The 22745-nt window shown below is 57.9% G+C and overlaps 1 protein-coding gene and 1 pseudogene across 1 annotated transcript; one reads left to right on the plus strand and one right to left on the minus strand.

Annotated features, from left to right (window-relative positions):
- Positions 1 to 22745, minus strand: part of LOC131093333 (zinc finger protein 850-like) — a 628085-nt pseudogene that overhangs the window by 120108 nt on the left and 485232 nt on the right.
- On the plus strand, positions 10630 to 12084 carry LOC131093442 (zinc finger protein 774-like). The gene is made up of 2 exons (XM_058040607.1): positions 10630 to 10924; positions 11078 to 12084. Exons 1-2 carry the CDS (start codon positions 10903 to 10905, stop codon positions 11662 to 11664), a joined length of 609 nt encoding a protein of 202 aa, XP_057896590.1. The 5' UTR covers positions 10630 to 10902; the 3' UTR covers positions 11665 to 12084.

The following is a 22745-nucleotide window of genomic DNA, read 5'->3' on the forward strand; positions in this document are numbered from 1 at the left end:
TTGTTTCATGGTAGCCCACAGTGTCACAATAGTCTCCTTGGTTCTGTGGTGCCCCACAGTGTCACAATTCTTTGCTTATTCCATGAGGCCTCGTAGTGTCACAATGGTCTCCAGGATTCCAAGAGTCCCCTCAGTGTCACAATGGCTCCCTGGTTCCATGAGGCTGTGAAGTGACTTAATGATCTTTCCATGGTTCCATGGTTGCATGAGGCCTTGCAATGTCACAGTGGACATTTGGTTCCATGGGGTCTCACAGTGTCACAATGGCCCCTTGTTTCCATGACACCCCAAAGTGCCATAATGGTCTTCACAGTTCCATGAGGCCCCTTGGTGTCACAATGGACCCTTGGTTTGATGGGGCCCCTCAGTGGCACAATGATCCCTACATTCCATGGAGTCACACAGTGTCAGTACTGTCCCCTTGGTTCCATGGGGCCCAGCAATGTCACCGTGGTCTCCATGGTTCCATGACGTCCCAGAGTGTCACAATGGTCCCTTGGTCTCACAGGGCCCCACAGTGTCACAATGGTCCCTTGGTCTCACAGGGCCCCAGAGTGTCACACTGGTCCCTTGGTCTCACAGGGCCCCACAGTGTCACAATGGTCCCTTGGTTCCATGGGCCCTGTGCTGCTGCATTCCCCCTCCCCTTCTCAGGCCGCCCTGCCAGCTGAGAAATGCCCCTTGGGCCTCGGCCTTGGCCAACAGCGCCTGGGCTCAGCTCCTCTGCAGCTCATCACAAACACTGTCTGCTCCAGGCACTGCTGCTGCCCAACCAGCTCCTGGGTCCTTTAGCAGCAGCCCTGGGACCTGTTTGTGTTCCCTCAGTGGCACAACATCCCTGTTCTCACACTGCCAAAGAAAGCTGTTGGTGCCAAGTGTGGCCAGGATGAACCATTGCTGGGACTGAAGCCCCTCTTTTGGGGCCCCACAAACAGCACTCCAAAAGGAGCCCTTGGAGCTCTCCTGGGCCAGCGACTCCCTCTGAGTGGGGCCTCTCCCAGCCAGGAACTCTCGGAGCCTGGGCCGATCCCCCCACTCCTCCAGGCTCAACCCTTTGCCCTTTGCTGGGGAGATGCCAAAGCATCCACAGGGAGCATTGCCTGCCCTGAGGGGAATTGCTCACAGGTGCCTTGCACTGACTCTTTGTGTCTGTGTGCACACAGGAGTGCCTGTGCTGGGGAAATGTGGCAGAAATGCTGCTCTCTGAGGGGTCTGAGTGCCTTGGATGGCTGAGCCAGTCAGGCCTGTAGGTAAGGGTGAGTCACAAACTGTAAGCTAAGTTAAATGCTGCTAGGAGTTTTTCTTTTGCTAAGTAGTGAAGTTAAACATAAGTTATAAGCTAAGCTGAATATTGTTAAGTGTTTTTCCACTGTAAAATCATTGAGTCCTAGGTTATAAGTAAGGTTAAGTACTGTCAAGTGCTGTTATTTTGCTAAATACTGAAGTCTAAGGTATCAATCAAGCCTGTTAAATTTGAGTTCTGTTTACTTTTTAGGCTGCATTCATTTTATCCTTGCCCTCACTGTCCTTTAGGCACACATTCAGGTGCACAAATTTCAACAGTTCTTAGTTAATTTGTGGTTTGATTGCCTGGATTTTGATTGGTTTTGTTGTTGCTTTGTTTCCTTGGTGTGTCTGAAGTGTCCAGTCACCAGCAGAGTGACTCTTGACACGGAAATCTGTGCTGCCGTCCCTTAATATTCAGTCTGGTTTTTGCTGCTCCCTTGCTGGGGATTTTTTCAGTGCTCTCAAGGCCTCGTTGGTAACAGAGTGAAGGAGCCCTGGCCCAGGCTCTGGCCCTGGGGGACACGGGGATGCTGCCGGGGGGGTCCCTGTCCCCCTGTGCCACCCCCAGGGCCCCAGCCCCCCGTCCCCGTGTCAGGCTCTGGGGTCGATCTCGTGGAACATCCTCTGGGGGAGGCTGCGGGGCCGGGGGCTGGGGGACCCGGGGGGAGAGGGGACTCCGCTGTGCACGAGCAGGGTTGGACTGCTCTGGGGGGAGCTGTGAGGGGGGCCGGGGCAGAGTGACCTCCCCAGTGCCCTCACGCTACCCCTGTGATGTCACACATTTCCTGTGATGTCACACTGTACCCTGTGATGTCGCAGAGCTCCCGTGATGTCACACTGCCCCTGTGATGTCACACAGCCCCTGTGATATCACACTGTACCCTGTGATGTCGCAGAGCTCCCCTGTGATGTCACACTGCCCCTGTGATGTCACACAGCCATCTGTGATGTCACACAGCCACCTGTGATGTCCCACAGCCTCCTGTGATGTCCACAGCCCACTGTGGAATGTCACAAAGCCATCCTGTGTCACCGAGCCAACACTGGCATATCCCTCTTTGATGTCATACAGCTGTGCTGTGATGTCACAGAAAGCTCTGTGATATCACAAAGGAACACAATGATGTCACTGTCCTGGGATGTCACAGCCTGTTGTGTGATGTCACTCCGACACCCAGTGATGTCACAACCCACTCTCTGATGTCACAGAGCCACCCTCCATTATAGTAGAGTATGGCCTAATACACTACTCTGTGATGTCACAGCAACCTCTGTGATTTCATAACCCCTCAGGAAGCTCCCTCTGACCAACCAAAGCCCCCTCAGACTCCCTCATTCACCCCAAACCCATCGCACACCCCTGTGTTTCCCGTCGATGCCCCCAAAAATTCCAAATTTCCCCTCAGACACGCCCCAAACCGCCCCAGTTTCTCCCCGTCCCCACCTCAGCTCCGCTCTCCCCTCACAATCTCCCGCCCCTGCCGCGCGCCGGGACTCTCAAGAATGGCAAAGCGCCCCGCCCCGAGCCAACCAACCACCGCCCTGCAAGTCTCTGAAATAACCAATCACAGCATGGCTCCCCTCAGCAATGCCCGCCTCCCCCGCGCCGCCCCAGCCAATCAGAGGCGAGTCGGAAGCGGCGCCCCCTCCCCCGCCGCCGCCGGGACCCGCCGGGCTCGGGACAGGAACGGGAGGGGCCTGAGAGGGGATGGGGGGGGGCGGGGGAGGGTCTGGGGGGGCTTTGGGGAGGGGTCCGGGGGTTTGGGAGGGTCTGGGGGTCTGGGGAGGGGTCCTGGGGCGTTGTGGGGGGACCTGGGGGGTGCGGATGGCTCCTAAGAGGGGTCTCGCAGGGGGGCGGAGGGGTCGTGGGAGGGTCTGGGGGGGTTTTGGGGAGGGGTCTTAGAAAGGTCTTGGGAGGGTCTGGGGGTGTTGGGATGGTCCTGGGGGGAGTTTGGGGAGGGCTCTGGGGGGTGCTGAGGGTGTCCTGGGAGGGTTTTGGAGGTTTTGGGCAGGGGCTCTGGAAGGGTTTGGGGAGAGGGTCTGGGGGGGTCTCGGGACATCCAGGGCTGGGCCCGATTGGGGTCCGGGGGCAGGGTCCTTCCAGCCACAAGCATTCCAGCATTCTGTCAGGGACTCCCTGCCCTTCTTCCCTCTGCCCCCAGCTGCAGAATGTGCAGCAGAGCCACCTTTGCTGTCTGCTCGGGGAGCCCAGCCAGCTGCTGCAGCCTGACCCTGCCCTGCACATCTCCCCTGGCAGGCACGGCAGGAGCAGCGCCCCGGCAGCCTCAGCAATTGCCCTCTGACATCTCTGGCACTCACTGCCATGGGCTGCAATTCCAGCTGCCCGCAAGGAAAAGATGCTCCTGCCCTTCAAAGCCAAAGTCTGAAGGGGCCAAGACACGAGTGCAGCAAGATCTTACACAGACATTTCACTGCCAGCCTCCATAACTTCATCCAGGGCTGTTTGAGCACCTGGATTGGGAAGGGAAAAAAAAAATCAGGGGAAGGTCTTTGGCTGGGAGCTGCCACAGGTAAAGACAGACCCTGTGGAAGGGAAAAGGAGCAGACAAAGGAAGGCATGAGAGAAAGCAGGACACAAATGGCAAGCAGCTGAGAAGGTGGCACTCTGAAAACCAAACCTGGACTTATGGAACAGGAATGGGACAGAAAGGAAGAATTCTGAAACTTTATTTACTCGGCTTCTCTGAGCAATCTGTGAAGCCAGGACTTCACCATCCTGACAGGGAAGAAGCATTTTCTAGATCAAACCTGAATTTGATCCCTTTTACTCTGAGCCCAGTAAATCCCAAGGAAGTCATTTGTGGTCATTTTCATCAAGGGCCCAAGCTCTTGTTCCAGCACATCCAGCAAGCACCAGGCAGAACAGCACGGGAACCCAACTAACAGCTGAGGGACTCAGAACATGTCAACACCAGCAGGGCACATTGCTCATTTTTGCTCCAATAGAGTTGAGAAATGAAACCCTGGAGATGAGAGCTCTTTTTCAGAGCAGTAATTGCTAGTTGATGTTAATGAAGTTGATAGGGTCTGAATTTGAAGTGTTCGTCTGTTGTTAAACATTGAATGTTACACTTCTAGGACTTGCCTTTAGTCGCCGCTGTTCAGTGTTACCATTTTACCCTGTATTTGTATCTCTCTCCATCTCACTCTGTATTTGTGGCCCTTTCCGTCTCAGCCGGGTTTTGTAATCCCTTCCCATCCCAGACTGAATTTAAATAAGAGGCTGTGGGAACTCCATGAACCCTCTCCGAACAACAAACCAGCACATAAACAATGACTTTAACCTAGCAGAACCGCACTAAATCACCCACCCTTGAGCAGAGCCGGATTCCGCCCTGCCATCATAATTTTAATAGTGCTCAGCTTGGAGGATCCCCCTAAGCTCCGAGCCAACGTTGCCTTCCTAAGGACTCTGGTGAGGACGGAAGCCCCGGCTGTGCCGAGAGACAAAGCTGCGCTGCTCCTCCTCCTCCTCCTCCTGCTGCCGCTCAGCGCGGTCCTGTGGGAGCAGCGGCGCCGTGCGCAACCCCTCGGGTTCCGCACCCAGAGCTGTCTTTAATAATGGCCTTTTGAAAGGAGCTGCTCTCCTGGCCCTGTTCATCACACTGCCAGAGCCCCCAGAGCCCCTCCCCAAAACCTCCAAAACCCTCCCAGGACACCCTCAGGACCCCCCAGAGCCCTCCCCAAACTCCCCCCAGGACCATCCCAACACCCCCAGACCCTCCCAAGACATTCCTACGACCCCTCCCCAAAACCCCTCCAGACGCTGCCACGACCCTCCCCCCCCCCCCTCCCCGAGACACCTTTTAGAAACCATCCGCATCCCCCAGGTCCCCCCAGGACCCCTCCCCAAAGCCCCCCCAGACCGCCCGGACCCTTCCCCGCCCCCCCCCGATCCCCTCTCAGGCCCCTCCCGCTCCTGTCCCGAGCCCGGCGGGTCCCGGCGGCGGCGGGGAAGGGAGCGCCGCTTCCGGCTCACTTCTGATTGGCTGGGGGGCGCGGGGGAGGCGGGCATTGCTGAGGGGAGCCGCGCCGTGACTGGTTAGTTCGGGTACGTGCAGTGCGGCGATTGATTAGTTCGGCGGGGCGCGCCGCTATTGGCTGGGGGAGCCTGCGCACGCGGTGGCGGCAGGGGGGAAGCTTGAGCGAGTCTGGCGCATTCTCTGGTGGGTTTAGGGGGATCTGAGGGGAATTGGGAGGGTCTGAGGGCATTTTGGGGTATTGCGAGAGGAACTGGGGGGGTTGTGAGTGCATCTGGGGGTTCTGAGGTTGGTCCGGGGAGAAATTTGGGGAGTTCGAGGAGATTTCATAGGGTTTGGGGGAGATGTCTGGGGGAGAGGGGTCTGAGGGGGATGTGGGGCATCCTGATGGATTTGGGGGGGGGTCTCAGGTGGATCTGGGATGAATTTTGTGGGGAAATGGGGGGGTCTGAGAGTCCTGGGGAGGTTATTTGGGTCCAGGGTGGTTCTGGGCCAACACTGGGGGAGCTCTGGGGGATTTGGGGTTCCTGGAGAGGTCCCGGCGGAAGATTTGGGGGTTTCGGGGGGTCCCAGGCCCACCCTGAAGCGGGGTCTGGGGGTTTCGGGGGGAGGGGGCACAGCAGGGGTTTCCCTCCCCCCCCCGGTTTTTGGGGGGGTCTCCCATGGTGCCCCCTCCCCAGAGAGCTCCGAGGGCCCCCTGAAGTGGCTCCTGTTCCACCGGCCGGTTCCCCCTGATCCAGGACTGCCCCACTGAGCCTGGGGGGCTTCTGGGGGATTTGTGGGGATTTTGGGTTTTGAGAGGGTTTTTTGGGGAGGCTTTTTTGGGCTTTGGGGGATTTTATTGTGAGTTTAGGAGGAATTATTGGAGCTTTTGGGGGAGAATTACTGGGTTTTGGTGGGAGCTACGTGATTTGGGGAGTTTTAGATTTTAGAGCACTTTATTGGCGTTGTGAGGGGTTTCTTGGGAGGTGGGATTTATTGAAATTTTTGGGAGTTTTTTATAATTTTGGTGAGTTCCACTGGGATTTTCGGAGATTCTGTGGGGGTTTTGAGGGTTTTCTTGTAATTTTGGGGGATTTTGTGGGGTTTTAGTGGAATTTTAGGGGGACTTTGGGACATTGCCTGGGTGAGGGGAAGGGCTCAGAGACACCAAAATCTCCTTAAAAGTCCTGAAAGTCCCAATAAAACCCACAAAATCCTGATTAAATCTCTCAAATGCCACCCTAGACTCCCAATAACAGCCCACAAAATCCTTTGAAATCCCAATAACCCCAAAAATCCTGATTAAACTCCGCAAATCCCTCAAAAATGTCCCCAAAACCATAAATGTCCCACAAAATTTCCGCCAAGATCAAAAAAAATCCTGGCAACACCCAAAAAACCCCCCCCTGCAAATCCCTCCAAAAATCCCAGAAGAACCCAAATCCCCAATGAATCCCACTAAATGCGACCACGATTCCAATAAAATGCCCCAAAATCTCCTAAAAATCCCAATAAAACCCCCAGAATTTCTGAGAATTCCAAAAATCCCCAAAAAATCCCAGTAAAACCCCCAAAATTCAAAACAAGCCACAAAAAAATTCAATAAACCCCCAAATACCCCCAGAAAAACTCCCCCTCAAAATGCCAATAAAATCCCCCAAAATCCACAAAACCAGCCACTCCCAGTCGATCCCAGTATGATTCCAGTCGCTCTCAATGTGATCCCAGTGTAACCCAGCATGGACTCAGCTGCTCTCACTGTGATCCCAGTTGCTCCCAGCATAATTCCGGTTGTTCCCAGTTCCTCCCATTATGATCCCAGTTGCTCCAAGAATACTCCCAGTCCCTCCCAGCAGGGTCCCAGTCGTGCCCAGTTGCCTCCAGGGTAGATTCAGTTTCCCCCAGCATCGTCCCAGTTGCTCCCAGCATGATGCCAGCTGTTCCCAGTGTGGTTCCAGTCCCCCCAGTATGGTTAGAGACACTCCCAGTTTGTTTTAGTTACCTCAGAATGATCCCAGTCTTGCCCAGTTACTCCCAGTTTCCTCTAGCATAATCCCAGTTTCCATCTGTTGCTCAAAGGGTGGCCGCAGTTGCTCCCAGTATGATCCCAGTTGCCCCAGTTATAGTCTCAGTCCTCTCAGCACGGTTCCAGTTCCTTCCAGCTGTTCCCAGTTGCTCCCAGTGTGTCACATTTTCCTCCCAACATGGCCCAGTAGCTCCCAGTAACCCCCAGTCAGGTTCCATTCACACCCAGTATAATCCCAGTATGATTGTAGCCACTCCCAGTCTGATGCCAGTGCCCCCAGTGTGATCCCAGTTGCTCCCAGCATGGGCCCAGCTGTTCCCAGTGTGGTGCCATCACTCCCCTATGGTTACAGACACTCCCAGTATGGTCCCAGTTGAACCCAGTTGCCCCTGCTCTAGTCCCAGTCACTCCCCATATGATCCCAGTCCCCCCAGTATGGTCCCACTCACTCCCAGTTACTCCCAGTGTGGTCCCAGTTCTCCCCAGCATGGTCCCAGTTGTTCCCAGTGTGGTTCCAGTCATTCCAGTATGGTTCCAGACACTCCCAGTATATCCCAGTTGTCCCCAGCATGTCTGTAGCCATTTCCAGGCACTGCCAGTGGCCCCAGTAAGGTGTCAGTTATCCCAGTATGATTCCCCAGTCATGCCCATTGTATCCCAGTTGCCTCCAGCATGCATCCAGTCCTTCCCAGTTCCTCCAGTTTGCTTGCAGCATCATCCCAGTTTCTCTCAGTTGCTCCCAGTAGCCCAAAGTGTGATCCCAGTCCCTCCCTTTCAGCCCCAATATGATCCCAGTAGGCTCCATTTTGAACCCAGTCACATGCCAGCCCTCCCAGTGTTGTGCCAGTATAATCCCAGTTGCTTCCAGTCTCTCCCAGTATGGTCCCAGCTGCCTCCAGCATGGTTCCAGTTGCTTCCTAGATCAGCCCAGTCAGTCCCAGTATGATGCCATTTGCTCCCAGTTGCACCCGATCAGGCCCAGTATGGGGGATGATGTGCAGGGTGTGTTCCCAGTCACTCTCAGATCCTCCCAGTATTAGTCCAGTCCCTCCCAGTATGATGCAAATGTGGCCCCAGGGTGCTCCCAGTCCCTGCCAGAATAAACCAGTTTTGCTCTACATGGTTCACGTTCCTCTCCCACTCAGTTTTGTACCAGTCGTTCCCAGCATGTCCCAGTGTACCCCAGTTCCCTCCAGCATCTTTCCAGTTCCTTCCAGTATGATCCCATTTGCTCCCCAAGCACTCCCAGTCAACCTCAGTGTAGTGGCACTCACTGCCAGTATGATCCCTGTCACCTCCAGCATGATCCCAGTTCATCCCAGTATAAGCCCAGCAGTTTCCAATCACCCCCAGCATGCACCCAGTCACTCCCAGTTCCTCCCAGTTGCTCCTAGCGTGTTCCCAGTTGCTCACAGCTGCTCTCAGTCACCCTCAGCATAATCCTGTCACTCCCAGTATATCCCATTTGCCCATAACATGGTCTCAATTGCTCCCTGCCAGCTCCTACTCACTCCCAGTATGATCCCAGCATGATCCCAGTCTCCATCAGCGTGATCACAATCTGCCCTGGTATGGCAGTATGATTCCAGTATGATGTCCATACAAACCCAGTACCATCCCTGTCACTCCCAGTACAATCCCAGTATGATGTCAGTACAAAGCCAGCACAGTCCCAGTCACTCCCAGTACGATCCCAGTCCAGCCCAGTCCCTGGCAGTGCTGCCACTGCTGGGATCCCCCAGCCCTGTGTGCGTTCCCCCCTGGCGGATGTGCCAAGAGGAGCCCCAAGGGCTGGCAGTGCCCAGGTAGGGTCCCCAGCAAGGCCCAGTTGGGATGTGCAGCCCCCAGTGTGCCCAGTTTGCCTCTCCTTTGGCCCGGGCCGGGCTCCCCCCGCCCGCAGTGGCTGGGAGCAGCCGAGAGCCCCGCGCTGCCCATCCGGACCTGTCCCAGCTCCATCCCCGCTCTTGCCGCGGGCTGTGAGGGCTGCGGGAACGGGCACCGAGGGTGTGGCTGCTGCTGGGGGAGGAGGAGGAGGGAGGGAAGGGCAGGGATGAAGGGGGAGGAGGAGGTGGGGTTAGGAGGGAGGAGGAGAAGGGATGGAAGGGGAGGGACGGAAGAGGAGAAGTAGGTGGAGATAACACAGAGGAGCGGGAAGGGGGATGGAAGAGGAGGAGCGGGAGGAAGAGGAGGGGCAAAGGCGGATGAAGGCTGAGCTGAGGGAAGCACGCGGTCGCTCCGAGCCTGGCCTGAATTCGCAGCCCCCACCTGTGGGATCATCGCCCCAACCCCCCCCCTTCCCCATCGCGCAGGTGAGCGGGGAGGGGGAGTTCGGCCCAGATATCCCGGGGGGGTCCCTGGGTTGGGTTTTTGTGGGGATGTTTGGAGAATGAAGCAGTCCAAGGCTGAGCGGAAAAGGCCCCTCGGGGGGACATCGGGGGGTGGCGGTGGCGGCTGCCGGCAGAGGCAGCCTGGAGGAGCAGAGCCCTGTGTGCCCCAGGAGCCCAAAGTGGGGAGCCCAGAGAGGGGGGAGCGCCGCCATTGGCGGGAGCCTCAAGAGCCTGGAGAAGGGCAGGGGGGACTCCTTGGAGCCGCTGCAGCCCCGAGCAGAGAACGAGGGGAGAAGGGAGCCCGGGAGCTCAAACAGCCCCGGCATCCCGGAATGGGGAGAGCGAAGAGGGGGGAGCTTCTGGCATTGCTGGGACTGCCAGCAGCCTGGGCAGGGCGGGCACCGAGCACAAGGGGGACCCCGAATCCAAGCGTGACCCCAGCAGCTGGGACAGGGGGAACCCCCGAACACCAAAGGGGAGGGACCAGGGATGGGGAACTCCAGGGAGGCTTTTTCAGGGCCTAATCTTGGTGTTTGAGAGTTTTTTCTGGAGCTCAGGTGTCCTGTGACTTGTAGTGATGGACACAGGCAGAGGGACCTTCAAACGCAACGTGTGTTGGGGAAGATGAAACAAGGAAGCCTTATAAATATGATTGTCTCGCAAATAATTTTGGGAATATAGAAAGGAGAAGTAAGACTGGAATGGAAGCAAGCTTTTAGATACCTTAGTTAGTGAACAGTTGGAAAGCAATGGTGTGGCCTGACTGACGGTAATCCCCTTTGATGAAACAATTCCCTCTGCTTGCAGACAGGTCCCAGGGTCAGAGCAGACCCTACTAGCTCAGCAGAAGGGGTCCAAAGAGTAGTGTTCAGGGTTTAAAATGTAACACAGTATGGTGATGTCATGATTTTTATAGGATTTGTATCTTGTACTAGATTGGTTAGTGAGAAAGAGAATATTCAACAGAGAAGAAGATTTATTGTATTGTAACGGGAACCTTACTCTCTTATGCTCTTCCCCTCTTACTCTCTCACCCTCTCATCCTCTCTGCCCCTCTCTTCTCTCGGGCCTGCTCTGAGCTGTGCCTGGCAGCTCCAAGCAGGGCCCTGCACCCAGGCCCTTTGCAATAAACCGCAAGTTCCACGACCTGGCTGCAGAGATCTCTCGTCTCCGTCTGTCCCGAACATCCTACCCCCCGACACTCCTAGAAACGTGCTCATCCCTTATTTTCCACAAACCAGGATTTCCCATTGTGAGGAAGGCTGCGAGGAAGAGGAAGATGCCCCAGGACACTGATGCAGGTGAGGCGGAAGTCAGTGCCCCTTTCCCCTCTGTGCTGCTCCATCTCCCAGCTCGGCACGGCCCTGGTTGCAGCTCAGCCCTGGGGGGATCTCCTTGCCCTTGCCTGTGGCACGGAGGCAAATCCCATCCTGTCCTTGTCCTTCCTCGCCCAGAGCAGGAGCTGAGCATGGAGAGCAGGGAGGACAAATGCCCGCGGCAGAACCTGGTGGAAGAGGCCGTTTTGAGCGGCTCCACGGCGCAGGAAGCCAACGGGGAGGAAAAGCCCCGGAGATGCCGCACGAGGAGGGGCTGCAAACGCAGCTGGCAGGGATCTGAGGGGGAAAGAGCCAGCCTGGGCTGGGAAGGCGGCCGGAGATGGAGCCAGAGCTCGGAGCTGGTGCTCCATGAGCAGCTCCATGATGGGGAGAAGCCCCACACCTGCTTGGAGTGTGGGAAGAGCTTCAGGAGGAACTGCAACCTGATCAGCCACCAGAGGACCCACACTGGGGAGAGGCCCTATGAGTGTTCGAAGTGTGGGAAGGGGTTTCCAACCAGCTCCCGTGTCCTCCAGCACTATCAGAGTCACAGAGAGGAGAGGCCCTTCCAATGCCCCGACTGCGGGAAGGGATTCAAGCACAACTCCACCCTCTTCACCCACCGCAGCATCCACTCAGGGGAGAGGCCCTGCGAGTGTCCCCAGTGTGGGAAGAGCTTCTCCAGCAGCTCTACCTTGGCCAAACACCAACGGAGGCACGGATAAGGGAAGCCCTGCGAGTGCCCCGAGTGCGGGCAGAGCTTCGTGCGCTGCTCCAGCTCCATCCCCCGCTGGAGGAGGCACCTTGGGCACAGCCCTGGTCACTCACATTCCCTGTGATCCATGTTGGGAACACACCTGGCTGCTTCTCCTTTTGGTTTGGCCCCAATTTGGAGCAGTGGGATGGGGATTGTGTGGGGCTGGGTGTGTGGGATGTATTTGACTGCAAATAAAACTTTCAGAGTTACTGATTCTGTCCTATTTTCTGTAAGTTCTGTTTGCAGAGTGACGCCTTCTCAGCTGATTTAATTACTATTAAAATCCCTTTTTTAAAATCTAACCCAAGCAATCCAAAAACCAATATCCAAATAAAGCCACTCACCCACAATTAAATTTTTTAAAAGTAATTTTATTTGTTTTAGAGTACTTAAGAGAATTATTAAAGTTTAATTGTTGGTTAAAATTTCTGAGAAATTACAGTGGTGTTTGGGTTTGTGTTTAGTATATTTGTAATAGGAATTTTTTTGACTTAGATGTGTTAGATTCTATGTTAGTTTTTTAGATATTTTTTATCTAAAGTATATTGGTTACTGAGTTAAAACTTAAAAAAGGTATTTCTTTGTATGTAATTTGTTTTTTTTCTTTGGTAATGTTATATTAATAGTTTACTGTTGTTTTGGCTTGAGTCATTATTGGAGTATTGTAAGGAAGAGTTGAAATTATATTTCATTTTTATATTTTATTTTTATTCTAATGTATTTCATTTTAATTATAATTTATTGATTTTTAATTTATTATAATTTGTTGAGAGGATAGGAAGGAAGTTCAAGGGCAGGAACATTTTTTCCTGGCTTGGAACTGGAATTCCACACCCTGGGAGTGTGTGCAGGACCACAGACTGGGATCAAGTATGGGTTGGGATCAAATATGGACTGGGATCAAATATGGACTGGGATCCTGTGGGTTTGGACAGCACAGAGTGGGACCATATGGATCATGACCACACAGAAAGGGATCAAATGGACTGGGATCACATGGCCGAGGATCACGTGCACTGGGATCCTGTGGATCAGAAACCTCCAGACTGGGATAGGCTGGAGTGGGATCAAGTATGGACTGGGACTGTATGGACTGAGATCCAGTGGACTGGGACCACACAAACTGATCAAGTGGTCAGGGATCAAATATCGGCTTGGACCATATGGAGTGGGACCATATGGATCAGGACTGGGATAAACTGGGTTGAGATTTTATGGACTGGGATTGCACAGACTGGGATTGCACAGACTGGGGTCACACGGACTGGGAAAAAGCTTTGGCTGCCTTTGGCTGCCATGCACGTCGGAAGGCAATCACATCAAGTTGGCTTGATCCTGTTTGGGAGTCCCATTCCACTCTTCCCTCCGTGCTCCCGCCCCTTCCCCATCGTTCCCCCAGTCCCCAATCCCCTCCCCCGTGCTTGGTTTTGCGGGTTCCAGGCGCCTCCTGCTCCCTTTGGGGGTCCCGACCCCCCTTTGGGTTAATTTGGGGCCCTGCCCCCTTCTCACCGCGCCCTCCCCTCCCCCCGCGGCCGGGGGGGCCCCGAGCACCCCCAGTGCCACCAGTTCGGCCCCGGCTGCCCCCGCACGCCCCATCCCCATCGCCGGGGTCACCTCCCCCCGCCCCAAATTCCGCTCCTGGCAACTAATGAGTCATCAGCGACAAACGCTCTGATTGGCTGGAAATGGCCCCTGGAGCAGCGGCACAGGCACCTTTGCAGCCTGAGCTGCCCTTGTTCCTCTCTGTCCGTGCCCGGAACACAGCAGGCAGGAGAAGGGCAGCAGGGCCCTGCGTGTCCCCGGGCTCAGGTTTTGCGCCGCTCCAGCTCCACGGAGACACGGGTCAAGTGAAAAACACAAACAGTTTATTAAGGGGAAGCAAAGGTAAGGGCTGAGCTGGGAGGCAGAAAAGGGGATGGGCAGGGCCTGAGGGCTGCAGGGAGGGAGGTGCCAACAGGGAGAGAGATGGCAGGAGCTGCTGGAGCTTCACACAGGCTCAGCTGTGAGCAGCCAGAGCCGTGCGTGGAGCTCCAGCTGGTCACTTCTGCTCTGCAGGTGCTCCCATCTTCAATGGGCACTGGAAATCGCCGATGGACGCTGGTACATCTCATCCAGCTGATGAACAAAGTCGTGAACGTCTTCTTTCAAAGGTCATCTAAAGCAGTTTGCTCCTGCATGATGGATTCTCATCTTCCTTCAGGGCTTGAGGAACTGGAAGAGTGGAACAGAGCCAAGGTCAGAGGCCAGATTGAGGGAATCAAAGGAAAGCCTCCTGCCAGGGCCATCAGAGCCAGCTCTTGCCATGGCCAGGAGGGAGCAGGAGACAAGGGCTTCGGCCGGAAGGTGCTGGCCACGGATCCCCCATGTGTTCCTGAAAGCTCTCCGGGCTGTGCCCCTGCCACACCTGGTCCGCACAGGCAGCAGAGCCCTGCGCAGCCCGGGCACGGATTGTAGCTGCGGAGCCGGGATGTGCAGCTGCCCCCGGCGGTGCTCGCTGCCACGCGGCTGCCCTGACTCACCCTCAGTGAGGACCCGGAGCTCGTCCTGCTCCCCATCACGAGCACTGCGGCCACCCCTGGCAAGACAGAGCATGTGGCGGCGCCAGGCGGCACAGCTGCCCGACACGGGCTCTGCCAGCCCTGCAGCCGCACGCCCTCCTGGCGGGCAGGGCTGCTGCCGGGCCCTGCCGCGCGCTGCCGCCCCATCCAGAGGGCACGGCTGTGGGAGGGCGGCGGCAGCAATGCCCAGGGCGGGCGGGGCTGCAGCGGCCCGGGCGCGGCTCCCGCTGTAGCCGAGGCAGCAGCCGGGCCGGGGGCAGGGAGGGCGCGGGGCTGCCGGCTCACCCATGGACCTGACGGCCGCCTCTCACAGGGGCCTCTGTGGGCTCTGCAGGTGCGGCAGGGCCCAGCGCAGGTGCTCGGCCACTCGGCTCTTGTCCTGCAGCACTGCAGGGAGCGCCGGCAGGGAAGGCTCGGCGCGGGCTCTGCCCCTGGGCAGAGTACTATACAGTAAAGGGTACTATAATGTTAGAAATGAGAAGCCAGACTAGGTCATTATTCAAGCAGCAATCAATTTACTTTAATTTTTTCTATCCCTTAAACACTAAAATGCTAAACTTTCCTCCACTTAGTTTAAGGTGTCTCTATTTTATACTATGAATCTGCATTCTCGCTTCTGCCACCTAAATTTGGAACCCCTTTCCAAGATCTCCAATCAAATCCTGTGTTTAATTCTAAGCTTTGCTGACAAGACCAAAGGTCTGAGATTTCCCTGCATTTGAGTTTCCAACAACACTGATGCTGTTAGTTCCAGAGTGCCCAGGATCCCTCTTGCAAGTCAGCTCTGGCAGGAACAAGGCGGCTGCCGGGGGGCTGCTTGTGGCCTCTGACAGCCCATTGCTCAGGGCTTGCCAGCGCACCAGCCCCTCAGGGGCTGCCCCAGCCCGGCCAAGCTGCCCGGCAGCAGCACCGCAGCCCCACAGCAGCTCCAGAGCAGCCCCATCCAGAGGCACCTGGGAGCCCTCAGCAAGGCAGTCAGCAGCACACGGGCAGGAGGATACAGAGGGTGGTTCCTGCCTGGCACAGGGCTTGTGGCCATCTCCGGGCACCGCTCTGGCAGGGATCCCCGCAGCCCCGGGCCCTGCCCACCCGCTCTGTCACCAGCACAAAGGCTTCAGCAGTATCACCACAGGACAAGGGGCTTCTGGCCATTTTCCCTTGACCACTGTACGCCTGGGCAGCTGGCTGAGCCAAGGTACCTTTCTCCCTTTCTTCCCCTATGCCCTGCAGACCCTGGGTAGCAAAAGCAAGCTCCTGGGAGTCTGTGTATTATAACACACTCTATATTCATATACTAAAGAAAAAAAAAAAAAACAAAAAGAAGAAAAGAACAATCTTAAAGAAATGGAAAATTCCCGCTGGCTCAGGTGGCCCCAGCAGACAGAGCCTCTGGCATCAGCTCTCTGCAGAGCTGCAGCAGCGCAGCCAGCCGAGCCCCGACAGACGAGGCCGTGTCCTCCATGTCCTGCGGAGCTGATCTTGCAGCCTCTGGAAGAGGGAATATCGCTCACTCTGCAGTGCCTGGAGACCACACAGTGTTTCTAGTGCCACGTCTGACACGGCAATGCTGATGTCCACTACCAGCGGTTCAAGGGCTGCAAGAGAGGGGGACAGAGCCACGGTCAGATCCCGGATCTGCGGGGAGCCGAGGAGAGCCCCCTGCCAGGGCCATCCCAGCCGGCTCTAGCCATGGCCAGGAGGGAGCAGGGACCAAGGGCACCGGCCCGAAGCTGCTGGCCACGGATCCCCATGGTGGCCCTGAAATCTCTGTGTGCTCTGCCCACGCCGCCCCATGTCCGCAGAAGGAGCAGAGCCCTCTGCAGCCGGGGCAGGGCTTGCAGCTCCCCCGGCAGCCCCCGCTGTCAGCCCGCTGCCCTCACTGACCAGTGCAGATCAGCTGCAATTCTTGCTGCTGCCCCCTCAGGCGCCACCCGGCCATGCCTGTGAACACAGAGCCTGTCACGGCCACAGCGGCACAGCTCCCTGCCAGCGGCGCTGCCGGCGCTGTGGCCGCACGGGCTGCTGGCCCGGCAGGGCTCAGCCCGGCCATTGCCGCACGCTGCCGCCCCAGGGCACGGCTGCCAGAGGGCGGCAGCAGCAATGCCCGGGCCAGGCGGGGCTCCACGGCGCCCCAAGGCACGGCTGGCGCTGCCGGGGCAGCAGGCGGGGCTGGGGCCGAGCTGCGGCGGGCCGGGGAGGGGAGGGGCAGCCCGGGCTCGTGGCTCACCCATGAACCTGATGGCCGCCTCTCGCAGGGACTCCTGTGGACTCTGCAGGTAGGGCAGGGCCCGGAGCAGGTGCTCGGCCGCTCGGCTCCTGTCCTCTGCCAGCTGCAGAGAGCGGCAGGAGGGAAGGGTTGGCACAGGCTCATCCCCTGGGCCCGGCGCTGCCTGCGCCCAGCCCCGGCCTCCCCTGCCCGCACAGCCCTGAGGCGCGGCCAGCAGCCGCTGGCCAAGGGCTCCCGAGGGGAGGGGGCAGAGGGCCGGCTGCTGCCCGGGGAGCCGCGGTGCCGGCCCGCCCCGCAGCCCCGCCGGGCCGGGGCTCCATGGGCACCCGGCTCGGGCCCACGGGAGCCTGGAGAAGAGCCCGCGGGGCCTCTGCGTGCAGCACCGGGCCGGGGCACAGCTGCCAGCCCCGCACAGTGAGCACCGAGCTCGGGGGGCTTCTCCGGGCTGAGGCTGGGGCTCGCAGGCTGTCCTTACCAGACACTCGCTGAACTTCCACAGATTCTGCCTTTTCACCAGTCTTTCAAGATCCCTTCTCTTCAGGAACTCGGCCACACCAAGCAGCGTTTCCTGAGAAGCCTGGAGAGCAGCAGAGATGCGGAGATGGCCCCACAGCGCAGGGCGCAGGACCCACGTCTCTGTGCCATGGCCTGGAGGAGGCTGCAGCCCAGCAGGCACAGGGCAGGAGACAGCCGAGCCCCCTGCCAGGGGGACAGCAGCAGCCCACGAGTCCTCACCTGTGCCACAAGCCGCTTCTCATCATGGCAGTGGAAGAAGAGGGGCAGCAGGCTCTTGCGCAGGGGTGTCTTCAGGGCCTTTTTTTCCTTTTCCTGTGGAAGAGTCAGCAATGTTCGGAAGAGCAGTATGGAGATCAGCTGAACCTGCCAATTGTTCTGTATGGAAGGAAGAACAAAAGACCTCAGCATTGGCTGTACAGGGCTCAGCTTGGCACAGGCCTGCAAATCCACAGGGCACAAAGTGTCCGGACAGCACCCAGTGGCCGTGGCTGGGAGCAGTGAGCCTTACGTGGTCAATGAGTGGCAGGAGTGCCTCAAGCAGCTGCATGGTGATGGGACCAGGCATCAGCATGTCATTGTCCAAAATGATAAAGCTGAGGAGCATGACTGTCATGAAAACTATCTCTCCATCTGCATCCCACAGGAATTCCACAAGGCTTTCAGTCAGGCTCCACATTTTTTTGGTCTGTGAGGAGCACAAGTTTGTGAAACGCCATCCTGCTGCCACAAGGCCCAGAGGCCAAAGGCCTGTCCCAAAGCACTCGGGCAGCTGAACTGGGAGGCAGAAGAGCTGGGAGCAGCTGCCCCAGCACCCAAAGCCCTGCCAAGCCCAAGCGACTGCATTCCCCAGCCCAGCCTCAGCTGCTGCCCCCTTCTCACCATGGAGGGCTCCTCAATGAGCTCTAGAAGGGCCCTGAGTGCCAGGCGACGCCTCTCCCTGCACTCGCTCTGCAGCTGCCTTGACAAGATTTGCAGGACTCTTTTAGCACCACGTTCACTCAAGTCCAGGCACTCGAGGACCTGAAAGGCACAGGGCAGTGACAGGGACCCAGGCGGCAGGAGCCCAGGGCCGCACGGGGCTGGGCCCAGGCAGCAGCACAGGGTGCAGGCACCGTGCCAAGCAGCTGCGGCTCCAAGAGGGCAGAGAGCTGGGAGGCAGCTCAGCCAGGCAGCGCTGGCCATCAGGCTCACCTCCACAAGGAACGCCAGGGCGGGCAGCTCCCAGCGTGGCTCCTGTGTGCTGAGCAGCCGCAGCAGGTAGCGAGCGATCCGGGAACACAAGGGGATGGAGACACAGCACATCTCCCTGGCAGGAGAAAAAGGAGCCAAGACTCGGGCCCACGGGAGCCTGGAGAAGGGCCCGCGCGGCCTCTGCATGCAGCACCGGGCCGGGGCACAGCTGCCAGCCCCGCACAGTGAGCACCGCGCCCGGGGGGCTTCTCTGGGCTGCGGCTGGGGCTCGCAGGCTGTCCTTACCAGACACTCGCTGAACTTCCACAGATTCTGCCTCTTCACAGCAGCAATGGCAGCGCAGGGGGCGCCAGCCCGGCCCGGCCCAGCCGGGGCTCCCGGCCAGGAGCAGCAGCAGCGCCGGCCCCTTCCCCCCTGCTCCTGCCTCGGCTCCCAAGGGCTTTTTCCAGCTTTATTCGGGAGCAGAGCAACCAGCTCCCACACACAGCCCTGACTGCTCAGGGCCCGCCTGTGCTGCCCTGAGGCAGCCCTCAGAGGAAGAAAGGATCGGGTTCCAGCAGGGTTTTCAGCGCTCTTTCACTCACCCTGAGCTGACAGCAGGAGGCTACTGCTGCCTCTGCCTTGGCAATTGGAGATCAGGGCTGCTCTTGGCCCTGTTGTGCTTGCCACCTGAATTTTATCAGTACAACTGCACTTCCCGCTTTCAATCACTGCTGCCCACTGTGCTTTTGTGATGGTGAACTCAGTGTTTTTGTCACAGGCATCATGATTAGCAGAGACTGAAATGCTCAAAAGTCCTTGAGCACTAAGTCGAGGGGAATGAAAGCCTCACAGATCACTTTTGCAGCACTCAAACACCACCCTGCTGCTGGTGCTATTGAAATAGAATCAACCTACAGAGACCATCACAGAAATTGCCTCTGGAGTGGCAAATCAAATGAAAAAATCCACCAGGAGAACGAAAAAACAGAACTTGACTGCCTTCATTGCTTCCTTGGAGCAGCAGAAAATGGAGATGCCCAGAGGTATTTTGCACTGCTGCTGATCCCACTTGGAGCCCAGCCCTCTGCAGAGTCCCAGTGGGAACCTGAGCCTAGCCCAGGGAGCTCCCAGAGTGTCCTGGAGATTCTCTCTGCATTCGGTCAGGCTTGCATTCCCCAGCAAGTCCCAAAAAAAAACTCCTGTTCTCTTGGGTTAGAACAGGCACAATGAAAAATTCAGCAATGGCACAACTGCCCAGCCCACAAGGAAAAGTAAGAACAAGTTGCCAAGGAATCCAAACATTTGTCTTGCTTTGCTGCAGAAGTCGTGCTTCACTCACAGTGTGGAAAGCCAAGAGAAGCTGCAGTTGGGGGCACATCTTGTGACAGAAGCTGCGCCTCGTTCTCCAGGAAAGGTTCTTGAAAAGGGCAGACAGGACTGTGGAGAAGATTCCTGGGGAATTGAAACAGCTTTCCAGAGGTGAAATGAAAATGGAAAGGAACAATCTGAGATGTTTTCCTCTATTTATTCCTATGCTCCCCCTTTCCATGTTGCACTGCTTCTCCATGCCATGAACTCCAAATGCATCTCACCTCTCAGATTGGTGACTTAGCGAGTTTTAGACACTGCAAAATACCATGAGCTACACCCAGTTTGCCTTGCCCTGGTTTTGTTGGAAAGCAATGCTGGAGCCATCAGTGCAGTGCTCGGGTCGGGCATGAATCCTGCAGGCAGGGAATGTGCCCCGGCAGTGTCTGAGCCTCAGCAGGGACAGTGCACAGCAGCGAGCGGGGGATTTGCTGTGCCCTGTGCAGGAGTCAGGACTCTGGATCTGGGCTGAGCACGGCGAAGTTGCCGTGTTTGGACAGACTCAGGGGCTGCCCCGAGGGCAGCGAACGGGAGAGTTCCTGTCTGGGAGAGGCCCCAGCAAAAGAGGGGATCTTGTCCCTCCTCGAGGCCCTTTAAGGGTCTTCAGGTCCCTTTGAAGTGGAGGTTTTATCTTTTGAGGGTTTTTTGGGGGGGATCCCACCACTCCAAGGGTGTTTTTTCCTTCCCATTTTAGGGTGTTTGTGGGGCCGCAGCCACACAAGCCCCTTTCAAGGGGGGATCATGACAGCTTTAATTGGCATTTTTATGGGGCCCCCACTCCAAGCCCCTGTAGGGGATGTTTTGCCTCCCAGGGTGGATTTTTGGGGTTCTCTCTACCATCGCTGCTTTAAGGCCCCCACTATGGTCGGGTCCCACTATAAGTCTCCTAGAAAAGGCAACACTGCTCCCATTGATTCCGACAGTGGAGCCTGGGAGGGGGAGTTGGAGATCCTGGGAATGTTGGGGGTCCCAAGGGGATTTGGGGGTCCCGGGAGGGTTTGAGAGTCCCTGGGTGATGGCAATGGGGACTCAGTGCTGGATATAAACTGTTGTGAGGGGTTCCTGGGGAGGTTTTGTGTATACCGGGGATTTTGGGGGGTCATGGTGGATTTTTGGGGGTTCCCAAGGAGGGGTTTTTGGGTGTCCAAAGGGGGGATTCGGTGATGCCAGGGGGAACCCAAGGGTGTTTTGGGGTACCTGCCAGTGACAGAGATGGGGATCCCGTGCCAGGTATGAACCTTCTCAGGGGGATCTGGAGGGATGTTGGGGGACCTCCTGTAAGAATTTTGACGTCCTGGGAGGGTTTGGGGGGATCTGTATGGGGTTTTGCGGTCTTGGAGAGCTTTTGGAGAGCCCAGGGATGATTTTGGGGTGTTCCAGGGGGTTTGGGGTTCCTGGGAGGTTTTGGGGGTACCTAGGCAATGCTGGTGACAGAGCTGGGACCCCGTGCTGGGAATGAGCCCCCTCACTGAGCACAAGCAGCATCAGCGTGTTCAGGGGGATCCTGGGGGCCCGGGGGGTCACCCCAACCCCCAGGGGAACCCAAATGCAAAGGGACCCCCGAACTGCCCTCAGTGCTGGATCTGCTGCAGGCTGGGGGCACCAGCACTCAGCCCCCAGCCCCACCATCACAGTGGGGCTGTGGAAGAAATCTGGGAGGGCACGGACAGGTCGGGGGGGACCCCCCAAAATCCTGGGAATGGGGGAACACAGGGGAACTCCCAGGAATCCCCATGTGCGGCTTATGGGGGACCCAGGAGGAGTTTGGGGGGGCTGGGTGGGTCTTCGGGGACCCCCAGGCCTCTTGGGAGGTGGGAAAAACAGGGCGACCCCCCGGATGGGTTTGGGGGGAACCGGATTGGAGCCTCCAGATGCCGAATCCGATGTGGAGAACAACGCCGATGGCAGCGCTGACAGACACAGGGAGCACCAGGGTGAGATTCCCGCTGGATTCCGGCTCTGGGAAGCACGGCATGGTGAGGCGGGGAGGGGAACCCCCATCGCGCTGCTCCACATTCCCAAAGGGAGGAATAGGGGCCCAGGGGGTCTCTGGGTGAAGGAAAAGGGGGCTCTGGGGGCTGGGAGAGGCGGGATGGCCGGGAAGGGGCTATGGGGGTTGTTGGTGCCGGATAAGGGGGGCAGAGTGGAACCCATGCCCGGGAATGGGGGTGCGGGGGCCCCTCGGTGCTCCGGAACGGGCGATCACAGAGTCCCGGTGCCGGGGGTCCCCCTTAGCTCTCGCCGCCCCCTGGGCCCCAGGAGCGCCCCCAGCCCCAGCGCTGGAGCCATCGCGCTGCTCTGCTGCGGCCCCGCCCCCTGAGCCGCCTCCGGCCCCGCCATTGGCGCCGCTCTTTGCTGCCTGCCAATGGCGGCCCGAGTCTTTGGTGGCGTCACCGGTCACCGGGCAAAGGGAGGCCTGGGGGTGAGGTGCCCCGGGCTGGCCGGGAATGGGGTCCGGGGGTCCCCGGGCTCACGGAAACGGGGGATCCAGGGAGGATACCCGGGGAAGGGGGTGCAGGGGGTGTGGGGGCAGGATAAGGGAGTGCAGGGGGTCCTGCAGCTGTGGAAGGAGATGCGGGGGGTCCCAGTGCCCAGGAATGGGCATTCAAGGGGGTCCCCGGGGGGCTCCCCAAAGCCCCTGCCGGGGGGCAGCAGGAGCTGGCTCAGGAGCTCTGGGCAGAGAAAAGGGGGTGGCTCCGGCTTGGGGGGGACATGGGGGACTCACGTCCCCAGGGGGGACACGACCCCCGGGGACCCCCCCTCACCTTGTCCCGCAGGGGAGGCCGAGCCCTAGCCCGGGTAGACAAAGCCCCCGAGCCCTGGCAGCATCCTGGGGGCGTCCGGGTACGGGAGGGGCAGGATCCGGGAAACGGCGGCGGCTGCCGGGGGCCGCGGGTGCCTGGGAACCACGAACGCGGCGGCGGCGTCTGCGACAGCGGCGTGGCCTCAGCTGCCCGAGAACGCGGCCCTGGCTGGGTGTGCGCAGCCTGGGCTCCTGCAGGCGGCTTCAGTGGGCGATTCGCCAAGGGAGTTGTTCGCGGAGCATTGGCCTGCGCAGAGAATTCCTACACCCGCAGAGCATTGGCCTCTGCAAAGAGTTCGTCAACGTGCAGAGCATTGGCCACTGCAGAAGATTCTTGAATTTCCTTTGAAGATAAAGATTGACTAAAGTTGAGATTTTTGGTTTTGTCTCATCTGTGCTCTGAG

Source organism: Melospiza georgiana, chromosome 25 (genome assembly GCF_028018845.1).
Source record: "Melospiza georgiana isolate bMelGeo1 chromosome 25, bMelGeo1.pri, whole genome shotgun sequence".
NCBI classification, from domain to species: Eukaryota; Metazoa; Chordata; class Aves; order Passeriformes; family Passerellidae; genus Melospiza; species Melospiza georgiana.

Bases quoted from the DNA above. Each gene is read 5' to 3' on its own strand.
- LOC131093442 (XM_058040607.1), top strand. From the start codon at position 10,903: ATGCCCCAGGACACTGATGCAG. The intron at 10,925-11,077 runs GTGAGGCGGAAG...TTCCTCGCCCAG, and splicing joins GCCCCAGGACACTGATGCAG to AGCAGGAGCTGAGCATGGAG.